Source organism: Cryptomeria japonica, chromosome 5 (genome assembly GCF_030272615.1).
Source record: "Cryptomeria japonica chromosome 5, Sugi_1.0, whole genome shotgun sequence".
Lineage (NCBI taxonomy): Eukaryota > Viridiplantae > Streptophyta > Pinopsida > Cupressales > Cupressaceae > Cryptomeria > Cryptomeria japonica.
This window is the reverse complement of record NC_081409.1, coordinates 414,037,982-414,050,082: the sequence shown is the minus strand read 5'-3', so window position 1 is coordinate 414,050,082 and position 12,101 is coordinate 414,037,982. Positions and strand designations below refer to the sequence as shown.

Genomic DNA, 12,101 nt, shown 5'->3' with positions numbered 1-12,101 from the left:
ACTGTGAGGTCCTTTTGGCACCAAAATGTACCAAAAAATCAGCTACCCCCAGAAATGGAAAAAAACATCTGCACAAACCCCCGAATACACAGATCTGAAGAACAAGGCCCAAAATCTCTCATGAAGAGAACAGGGGCATGCAGATTTGGAGCTCTGATACCATTTTCGAGTTGAGGAAAACTCAACTATACAGCTCCCAAAGATCACCTGCACGCAAACCTGTCACAGAAAGAGAGAAGCAAAATAGCTATGGAGGCTAGAATTCAAAGATCCAGAAAAGAGGAGTCATATTGATTGTGCAACAAGAATGCAATTCAATAATTACAATTGTTATGAAAATACAAAGAGAGAATCCTTATAAGAGGATACTTGAAACCCTAAAGGAGAAAACCCTAAAGAATTATAAGATTCCTAAGTTTAGCTTAAGCATAGAGTATAATAGACTAATAATTAAATAAATAATTATTAGCTAATAAAAGATAACTCTAACAATTATCTTATGGTTACTCAGAGTAATGCTCAATTGTGATATCTTTCTCTTGCATGACATAGTAAGCTCAAAAGATAGTTAGAAATTACAAAAAGTAAAGGTGGAGAGATGTAATTTGGTAGGAAAGAGTTGGAAACATTAAATATCTTTGTGAGTCGTAGCCTATAATTTAGGCTTTTGTATGTAAATAGGCATCTAGAAATAAATCATATTGAGGGGAAGTGAAACATAAAGAGAAGATGGATCCATTTACACATAGAAAAATGTTGGTATTATGAACTGAAATTAGACTTGTACTAATCTGAAAGTCCTGTACTTGAAATATGTGACAAGAGATGGAAACATATTTCCAGCTATCATCCATGACACCATTACACTCGCTCTCTTGACTATAACACATATTTAATTCAAGTGCAATACCAAAGCTCAAAGGCCTCGGGAAGATTAAACAGTTAATTTTTCAGAGTTTACTAAGACAATGGTGCCCAGTTCAGGCTATTGGTGCCAAGTTGGCATCATGATAGTTGGCTTCACACTTGTTTGTTGCTGGTGCTAAGGTGGGCAATTGATATTGGTGCTAAGTGGACGGATGTTGCACAAATGCTATTGTGAGTGCTTAAATTAATGATGTCAATGTGATGGTGCGAGGGCTTCTGCTCATTGACAATTGAAAGAGGACAAGGGAAAAAATTAATGCTTTAGGCTGCCAAATGTGAACTAATATGTTATTTAGAAGCTTCTGCACCTAGATGCTACTTGAATCGCCCCTGTTGCTGTAAACAAGGAAAACTGGCCTGTTAGCTATAGCACTTATATCTAAAGAATTCAATAAAATTTTGAGAATGTCTGTCTACAGCTTTTAGATTGTGACTCAATTTAGGGCTAACATCTACTAGCTAACTCACAACTTGAGCAATACCCAAGCATTCGAAATGGTCTGATAGTATTTCACCCATCTTTAATATCCTATAAAAGCTATCTTCTGTTGAGTTGTGGGTCAATAGGAGGGTTGGTAGGCAAACCAAATTTGTGTGTACTATAATTCCATCAATAATCTTCTCTAATGCTTTTGAACCTCAAATTGTATTCTGAAAAGACAGGCGTGAGGAATTGTATTACAAAGATATTAAAACATGATTGTTTGGGTGGTTTATCTCTCTTTAGTCAATCCAAGCATTTTATTCTTTTTCTGCAAAGATCTCTCCAATGAGAAAAATCCTTTTCTATTCAAGATTAGGATGTAGCTCAAGCTGTGGTAAACTGTAATAAAACTTTTTGACTTACGTACATTTGCACTGTATGGATGTTTTAGTAAATAACTATTGATGCATATGCTTTTCTTGAATGGAGTATGCATAGAACAAAATCTCTTAATGCCTATATGTAAAGTCCCTTTTCTGGCCCGTCCCAACATCCTTGGGAACTCCCGGTTATTTGGAGAGAGCCAGTTATTTGGAGAGAGCCAGAATTATGGAGGATGTTTTCTGATAGTGTTTAAGAGTTTCTGAAGCCAAGATGAGTATAATGATAACATCATTTGCAGATTCAACGTTCTGGGAGCACTCCACACTCCATCATTTTGGGTGAGTGCCAATTTTCAAATAAACAATTATCCTATTTACTTAGGATATTGATGGTGGGCTATTTTGGGCTATTTTATTATTTTACATAACTTTGGCGGTTGAGTGGGAAATATTTAAATTAAGCTGTCTAAGTTCGAATGACTTTATTTAATTAATTATTTTACAAAACAACTTTCTAGGGTTTAAAATATAAAGTTAAACTAATAAAGTTGCTTGGGGAAAAAAAGAGAATTTTTTTTTCCTTGAAAAAAAATGAGAAAAAATGTTCTTTTTTTTCAAAAAAAGTAGCAACAAAGCATAAAGATCTTTTTCAGAAAACCAATGAAAATGGTATATAAAGAGGTGAATGAGGAGGAAAGGCATTCTTGGCATTTTATTTTACAAACCCGAATGAGAGTGAACTTGGTATATTTTACAGTTGAAGGATGCAAATGCTTCAAGCAATCATTTTCTTGGATGAAAACCCACCTACCTGACTGAGTGATTTTATCCAGAGATCATGATTGACTTGAATGTTTTATGCCCTATGTGATTTGTGTGAAGTTTCATTGAATGCTATGAGTTGCTGAGTTTTGTGTTGAATATTGAGATTGCATTTCTGGCAAAGGCAGCTGCAAGGAGGCTGTACCATATTCTTGGTATCCATACAGGCAAAAAGGGATATTGGAAAAGAAGGGAAGCATTGCTATTTCCAAGGGTGTTAGAGCCCTGCCAACCCAGCTGCCCCTACTTGATATTGCTCCATTCTCAAGTGGAGTGCAACAGCAATAAGGAAAAAATAGGTGTAGTACTGCTACACCAGTGGCCTATTTGTCTGTGCAAAGGAATTCTGGTGTTAAATTCTGAGTTTGGGCATGCATTTAGTAATTTCAATATGAGAGCCAAGGCCTATTTATAGCTCCAGTAGTGTATAGTATTTTTAATTAATTTTAGAGGGACTTATCATTGTGTGAGCAGCTCATATACTTTGGTTAAATCTACTACAGATTTAAAGGTCAGAATCACATCCATATTCAGCATATTTATATCTCTATATGTGTGTGTGCATTGAAACATTCTCAGCTGATACATAATTATTTATATTATGAATTTCTGATTTTATAAAAGCTGGCGTACATTTGATTATGAAGGTTAGAAACTTAGAAAATTGTTTATAAATGGAAATTCTGATCTTCACATACGGTGATTAATTATGTCAGCATTATTTCAGATCTGAGTAACCAATTATTTGTGAAATTGTTAATGAAAGGTTAATGCATGTCAACTGTTGTTAAAACCAATATATTAAGAGATAGTTTCAGCTGTTCCTAATCATTAAATTCAGAAATATTGATTGGTTTTCAATGTGCCATCAACTGTTTGACTAAGTGCCTGTGAGCTAAAGTTGGAAAAGTGGTAAGTTGTTGAAATTTTTTTGGTAGGGACATTATAATGCATGATGCTATTTTTAAGGCAACAATTTTGAGCACATAAATGAATGGGAAATGAAGTTTTCTTTTAGCACATCAATGAATTGGAAATAAAGTTTTCTTTTAGCACATCAATGAATTGGAAATAAAGTTTTCTTTTAGCACATCAATGAATGGAAATAAAGTTTCTTTTAGCACATCAATGAATTGGAAATAAAGTTTTCTTTAGCACATCAATGAATGGAAATAAAGTTTTCTTTAGCACATCAATGAATGGAAATAAAGTTTTCTTTTTTATGAGAAGCATATTGATTTTTTTGTATATTAATATTATTGATCCTTGGACTGTTGACCGCTTTGCTATTAATCTATATGTTAATGGATGTCAGGTTTTAATATTTTGTCTCTATGAACCTTTTTAAACTTAGCATAATCTATTTTTCTGAAGTTCCCAACGGTGAGCACAGAAATGCTGGGCGGAGACACATTGAAGTGGAAGGAGTCTAAAAAATGGCTGAGGATGTTGAATTTGCAGCATGTAACTGATTGGTTTGAAGCTCGAAAATGTGTAATGAGATTAGGTATGTTATGGAGAATTTGATTACTTTTGATTATCAACACAAATATTGATAGGCCTGTTTTGAGAATAAATAAAAAAGGTCAACAGATATTCTCTGTTGCTTCTTTTTTACCACAATTCTTGTTGGACAGTAGTTCATTTGCCTTTATTCTTATATCCTTTTGTTTTTTGTTTTGCATTTCCTCAGAATATATCAGTATTATTAATGTGCATTTAAATCAAGCATGGACATGGTGTTATGATTGTATATTTGAAATTTCCTTTCTTCTGTCAGACATCTAGTCCTACCCTATTTAGTGATTGCAAAATTAATTTATGTATTATCATTGTAAATGAGAATTTCTTCTGCTTGAAGGTCATACAGAACAAGATAGTAAACACTTACTATTGAAATGTATCTTTCTCTTGAACAAGTAAACCCTAAGGTGATTTATGTGTATTACTTTGCATTTTCTCAGAATATTTTAGTCTTTGCTTGTGTGCATTCAAATTAAGCCTGCATATTGTATTATGATTGCATGTCCTATGTTTTTTCTTGTTCTGTCAGGTATCTATATTCTACATTACTCAGAGATTGTAAAATCAAGTCACGTATTTCATTCTAAGTGCACATTTGCTTTGCTTGAAGATTTATCAAGAAAAAGATATGGAAATGCTTATTATGAAGGTATCTCTTTCATTTGAACAAGTAAAACTTAAAGGAAGGCATTTGAATTGGGACTACACGGGCTGTTATGATTACATGTCTGAAAATTTTCTTTGTTCTTTTGGGCATCTAGATCCTATCTTGTTTGGCGATTGTAAATCAGGTTATGCATTTTCATTGTAAATGCACATTTGCTTTACTTGAAGAACATAAAGAACAAAATAAGGATCTATTTACGTCAACAAATAGCTATCTTTTGAACAAGTAAAACTCAAGGGAATCACCCCTAACTATTTCTTCTGTGAAATAAAAAAGAATTATGATTTTGTTCTTCAGTATTGTCATGTCAAAGAGTGACAATTATGGTGTCAAGGTAAACAAGGCACTGCTAATTCTTGGATAGTTTGTGATTTGTTTAGTTGTTGAATCAATAGACTTGATGTCAGTAATTTCTTTAATAGAAGGATCAAGCCTTGCTTCTTCCCATAGTTTCACTTTTTTCTCCTTACATTCCTTTTAGAGATGATGAAAGAAAGGGGCATCATCCTTTTCATACTTGAAATTCTCTTTTCAACTAATAGAAGAAGGTTGGCCTGTTTTTGGCTCAAGGGGAAAATTCATGAATGGCCAAAAATAGGTTAAAGGGTTTGGAATACACGATGGGTACCAAATCAAAGAACTTGGGTAAAAAGGGCTCTATGTTGCTGTATCATTTGATTTGAGACAAGTAGACAGTTCCTAAGTTCATTGTCAAATTTGAGTTTGGTGCCCATCCGCCACATTTTGGTTGTCTCTATAGGCTCACTTTTCACATTCATAGATTTGGACCTTTGGGTGATTTTGCATGTGGGCCTACAAAAAATCCCTTCTTAGCCCTTTGCTCATCTGAGAGGCTCGCCTCTTTTGGTCCCAGTAGACAGTTGATGTTCGTATGCCAAGGACAGTTTACCCATTCAATCCATCAACATCTCTATCAACTGATTCCTTCCTTTCCATATTTAGATGCCCCTCCTCAACTTCTTCCCTCAAAGTTAATGATCATTCAGGTAGTTTGAGACGATCTATTGACAACATATCCAATTCACTTGGACCATGGGGCCTCTTAGTCCCAAGTTTGCCTTGTATGTCAAGCATTTATTGCATATCATAGATGGCATCATCACTTGACCTGCCTATCTCTAATATCATTGGTCTTACAGGTTGAGTATCCCACTTTGATAGATGAGAATATGCTTCCACAATCTTTGGATTGAGACAAACTGCCATATCTTGCGTGAAGATAGGATATGCTGATTTTACTTCCTTTGAGAGGTAGAGATGAAGGAGCACTTCATTTCCAGATTCCACATATACTACAAGATCGGGGTAGATATTGCTTGTACATAGACTCTTGTGGCTCACCATCTACTTTCTTCTATTACTTGAATCAGCATTGCTTGGGTCTGTTTTTGAGGGATGTTATCACCTTTAGGTGTGGGAATTTATAGGAGACCTCTAGGGCCATCGGGTATATCACCTCTTTTTTTCAACTTATAGTTGGTATTAGTGGCATTAGGTGCTTTTACGATGCCACGTTTTCACATAGTCTATGACATGTTAGTTGGATGACATACTTTTGGAAACACTTCCTCTGCACACACTTGGGCTAGGGGACCCCACCTCTCTCATTTGAGGCACCATGTTCTTGTGTAATAACCACACTATTTTTTTTGAGGTTTTTTAACTGAAAATGCAATGCAATGCAATGTCCTTGATCACTTTTTGATCACTTAGTTCCCGAGGTGGGCAAGGTGAGAGCATACATTATATAAGACCACACCAACCATCTAAAATGCAACAAATACTAAAATAAATACACTAGGGAATAGGGCCAGCCAAAATTTCACTTCTTCAATGAATTGCTATGCTTTAATTGAAGGTAGAACACTTTTATGCTTATCAAATGGAGTGTGCAATTATAGAGCACAGACACTCCTCACTTATGCAGTGGAGTGCAATTACAAAGGTCAAGCACTACTTGCTTATTTAGTGGAGTGCAATTTCAAAGCACAGGCACTAGTCACTACTGCTTATTTAACGGAGTGGAATACAATGATCACTGCCACTCCTTGCTTGTTCAGTAGAGTGCAATTACAAACTACTTCCACTTATTTAGTGGGATCAGTAGTTACATTAAAGTGCATGACAAAGCCACTAGCGGTACTACCATCTAGGGAATTACAAAGTTACATCAAGTGAATTACAACTCAATATAAATGCTGCAGCAACCCATAATAAGCGGAATAATCATAGATAATTAGAGTATTCAAAGTACCGAAAGATATACCTTTGATAGATGATAATAGTGGTCGATATTGGTCTGATAACATTGTGTGCTTGCTGGTAACTGTCAAAGCAGAACTGATCCATGTTGGAAACACTCTGAAAACCACTTTCCAAAAGTAAGCTAACACTGCCAAACTGCAAACTATTGAAAGGATACTTTCAACTCCTCAAACACATGCAAAAATCACTGTAAAGGAAGACATAACAAACTGATAACAAAAATCAGATCTGATCTAGAGTGTAACAGCATACTATGTTACTGTTATTGCAGGTACAACAGGTTCCTTCTTCCCCAAAACTCACCAAACATTATTTTGTCCACTTTGAAAGGTTTTGGGAGCTGCAAACATGGTTAGGGCGCCTCCAAACAAGGTAAGTTGGGCTCTAAAAACCAGGCGCTTCACTCTTGGATTCACAAACCCCCATTTCCACCTAATATGACCCGCTTATAATGATGCATAGCTCACAAAATCTAGAAATATGCACTCACACACTCGTACAACCTGCAAGGAATGACTTGATAACCACAACAACAGTAAATAAAAGGAAGATCACCTCAATCATTCAACACAATGGTACGGTTAGGAGGCTGTACAGCCTGCAAGGGAAATATGGCCTGCTATGTGGTGCAACCTCTCTTCAAATCCTCTTCACAAAACTCATCAACAACAGTACCACAATATTAGGCAATTCTGAATACATCTAAAAACCTCCATTTTCGAAAACAATTGGAAACTTTACTTTCAGGCACACTGGTGATTCCTGGATGAAATCATTCTAACTAGCTGGGGGGTTTTTGCCACTGAAACTAGTATTTTCGAGAGGGTTTTTGTCCTCAAGAAAATTCGAGATGAACATAGGTTCTCTCTAAAGTAAAAACAAATGTCATAACATGGCCAACCACACAAATAAACTCTCATCTTTAAATATCCCCTACTAGGATATTCAACCAAACTTGCAACTTTCACAATTTGTTTTGCATAAAGATTTTGTCAAACACTTTGTATGCAAGAGAATATTTAGAGTTTCTGTCTGGTTTTATTGAAAGATTCAAAACAGGATTTCATAACCCAAACACTCTCAACATTCATTGACTAATGAACATTACATCAAATAGTTGCCATACATTCATTTTGCAAATAAGAGAAGAATTTTGCAGACTGTAGTTTTCTGTTAAATGACAGATTACAAGAATAAATTTATTATTTTTCTGACCTCTTTCACTAAGCAATGTCACATATATGTTTAGCTAGTGTTCAATCATCTGTGTTCACAAGCCAGGTCTTCCAACTTCAGGGCCATGCCTCCCAACTTGTCTTGAAGCCTGCCCAAAGGTTGCACTAATAAGTAAAATGGTTTTCAGGTTCTCCATGCCAACTACTAATATCCTCCTTCCAGCCTCATGACTCCTCTAGGAAGATGGCAATCAAATTATGCAACTTCAGATGCCTTGAATATGTGTTCCAATGCAACTCCTAGCATGCTAAATGTAGTCACCCAACAATTAATAAGTCTCACACCCTACCTTAGAAGGATTTCTCCACGCCTTGCTAGTTTGTACAGGTAGCAACCGGCAATAAACAACTCTAATTGCCCAACCTTGAATGATGCTCTTGATATGGCATCCCAATTTCCACATGAATTTGGTATTGAAATTTGTAGCCAATCTTTATAAAATGGCCCTTGGAAAACAAACAAAATGATGAACCTTCACCTACAATCAAAAAACAATAATTTTCCATTTGCTTGCAACCCTTCGAAAAATTATATAAATCTTTAATCGTTCAACACTTGCGTGAAACTTGTACGATTCCACTTGCAATTTGGCTAGGGTAGATGTCTCACCACTGAAACCAATTCAATCCAATGATGCACCTGTGAATTCCGTGTGAATCTACTAAGGTTGGCTGAAATGAGTTTTCATCCAATAAACCAAGAAAGAATCCAAGGGTTTTCGTCTGAGGGTTGGCTGAACTGAAAGCAAAAGCTTGCAAAGCTTTTCAAGAAAATAATAAGTCAAGAATGAATTTCTTTTTGTCTTTAACCCATTTTGTATCCCATCTTTGAGAGAATTACTTTATTTTATTTTCCTGCTCATAAAGTGACCCACTTTATAATTTTTTCATTGACAAAAATTATTTTCACTTTATTAAAATAACCAATGTTCAAGTTCTCGTTAATTAAATATAAATAATCTTGAGAAGTTTAGGACTATTTAAAATTTATTTAACTAGTTATTCCCTTAAAATACCCGACTTAGCCTATAGGAATAAAATAGGCTAATGGTCTTCAATAAATGAACCATTCAAAAAATGGGGACATTACAATCCCCCTTTCCCAAATATTGCTTGTCCCCAAGCAATTTGAACTTGTATGCCAATACCAAGATCCCAAATGAATCTGAAGAATGCTCCACCATATATCCTTACTACACCATTATGATGCAACTAAACCTGACAACTTTGTCAATCTCTGTTACACTGTGAAGCAATCCACCCATCATAAAAATCAATGGATCCCAAAGCCAAATTGGGAGTCTGCCATTCCTAACACCTAATGACTTTTGCTGTGCCACTTTGATTACAACTAGAGAACCAATGTGCCAAGTCTCTTTTTTCTTATTTGGTATCTGTTGTGACCATTTCACACATCACCCCATCGCAAATGGGGACCCCCTCTTTTTGCTTGTTTTTCGCTTGTTTTCGCTTTCGTTTTTAGGGTTTTGTTAGTCCGGTAGTTGTCTGGATTTAGGGCTAAGTCCTAGGGTTTTAAATCTTGCCTTTTCAAGCCAAAATCCAGTCATTTTTGAGAGCTTTTGAGCTTTCTTTTCTAGAATGCAAATTTTGAATGCAATGAATTCGCCAAAATGGTCTAATTTTCAATTGGAATGTTCATGCAGAGCTTAAACTTGTCTAAATGATGACCGTCAATATGAATTTTTGTTTGATTGAATATTTTGACCAAATTTTGACTTTTTTTTGAAGTTTGATCCTGGGCATTGGAATTGATTTGTTTTCGCCTCGTGAAGTGTTAAAATGTGAAAAATCTTGTTATTTTGGCCTGTAGGAGCAAAATCGCTCCTGTCCCTCAGTGAAGGACGGGAGCTCAATTTCAAATATCTTATTGTCCTTGCAGAGTCCAGACAAATTTTACGTTTGAAGTGATAGAGAACGACAAGATCTTTCATTTGAATATAAATTGAAGATTTTCATGAGCACAGAAATGCCTCCAGGAGGAAAATCGCCCCTGTCCCTCAGTGAAGGACCGGAGCTACGATTCAAATTTCGCCTTGTCCTTGCAAGATTTTGAAAACTTAATGATTTGAGGACGTCCGAAGGAAGATACTTTGCCAAATGAATATAATTTTAGATGCAAAAACGAAGGAAAATGACCTATATTGATTAAATCGCTCCTGTCCCTCTCCAAGGGACCAGGGCGAGGTACCTTGTAGCTCTCGTCCCTCTCCTAGGGACCAGAGCGATTTCCTCCATTTTGCAAAATCCAGACAAGGGTCAAGGCAAGTTTACGTTCAAAAACGAAGGAGAACATGAGATGAATGCATTGAATATAAATTGAAGATTTTTGGGACGTCCATATCAATGCTAAATGCCTAGTTCGCTCCTGTCCCTCAGGAAGGGACCAGAGCGATTTTTGATATAATTGCCTTTTTTTGCAAAATTACAAACAATGTCAAGGCATGGGCGGATAGAGTGAAGAAGGACGACTCCGTTGAATATAAACTTGGAACCTGGCAAAGTAAGATGAAGGCCACAAAGGAAGGATCGCTCCTGTCCCTCTCCAAGGGACCAGGGCGATACAATGGTGATGATGCGTCCCTCCAAAGTTCAAGGTCGTCCCTCCAAGGTTCAAGGCCGATCCAAGTCAGGACGAAGGATGGCGAGGACATTTCAAGGCATTTCCATCAAGCGCAACGTTGCAAAGGTCATCACATGGAAGGATTGGCACTCTAAAGACCTAGATCGCTCCTGTCCCTCTCCAAGGGACCAGAGCGATATCTACATAATGGCGTAAATTTCAAAAGGCAAACAAGTTTCAAGTTACCAAAAGGGTCGAAAGGACATCATTCCACACAATGAAGATAATTGCAAGTTGGTGCAAACAAGAACAAGCATGTTATGATGAACTTCGCTCCTGTCCCTCAGGAAGGGACTAGAGCGATATTGATATATTAGATTAATCCATGCAAGATTTACGTAAAGACAAAGATACACAAGGTTACATATACTCCAGGACATCGTTTGAAGACAATTTGCAAGAGTTTTAAACGTCCAAACATTGCTAATCGAGGTAAAAGTCTCCCATCGCTCCTGTCCTTTGGACAAGGACCAAGGCGATCCTACCAAAACACTCACGTTCCTTCAAAGATCAAGGCGAAATGAGGATAGGAAATGCGAAGGACAACGTTTGAAGGACATTGCTAAGGAGATCGAAGTTTAAAAGTCGCCAAGATCAAGGAGAAATGATGGATCGCTCCTGTCCCTCTCCAAGGGACAAGGGCGATGGTCCCTTTTATGCATCCAAACACATGATGAAAGCGAATGGGAATAAGCGCAAAGGACACGAGCAATGATATTTCGAAAGACAACAATGCAAGGTGAACGTGAAGACATGGAGATCGCTCCTGTCCCTCTCCAAGGGACAAGGGCGATGTTCGACAAAACACATGATATTTTTGAAAATCACGTTAAGACAAGGACGCACAGGGTTTTAAATGACATTCAAAAGATGATGCAAGGAAAGGATCATACCAAAATGAAGAATTTCAAGCAAAAACATGGAGATCGCTCCTGTCCCTCTCCAAGGGACCAGGGCGATAATGGTCATGGGATGCACTTGCTCGCACAAGGAAGAAATTCAAGTTCGAAGGACCACCAGATGATCGATTTGGGACGTGGAAATGAAGGAGTTAAACGTCGAAAACGCAAGAATCATGCCAAAGATGGTGAATCGCTCCTGTCCCTCTCCAAGGGACCAGAGCGATGAGGTACGTCCCTCTATTTACATATTTTTTTTGGCGCCAAATTAAACAATTCGAATTTACTTTAAA

The 12,101-nt window shown here is 36.8% G+C and overlaps 1 protein-coding gene across 8 annotated transcripts in view; it reads left to right on the top strand.

The window, feature by feature from the left end:
• The window catches only part of LOC131076467 (uncharacterized), a 76,307-nt gene that overhangs the window by 23,331 nt on the left and 40,875 nt on the right, over nt 1–12,101 (top strand). For 3 of the 8 annotated variants that reach the window (XM_058013657.2, XM_058013655.2, XM_058013659.2), the window contains one exon: nt 3,950–4,063. In XM_058013657.2, coding sequence (XP_057869640.2) covers nt 3,952–4,063 — 112 coding nt within the window. In that variant the 5' untranslated portion in view covers nt 3,950–3,951. Of the gene's footprint in view, nt 1–3,871; nt 4,064–12,101 lie in introns of all 8 variants that reach the window. The other 5 variants (XM_058013654.2, XM_058013652.2, XM_058013653.2 and 2 more) reach the window with 2 other exon arrangements.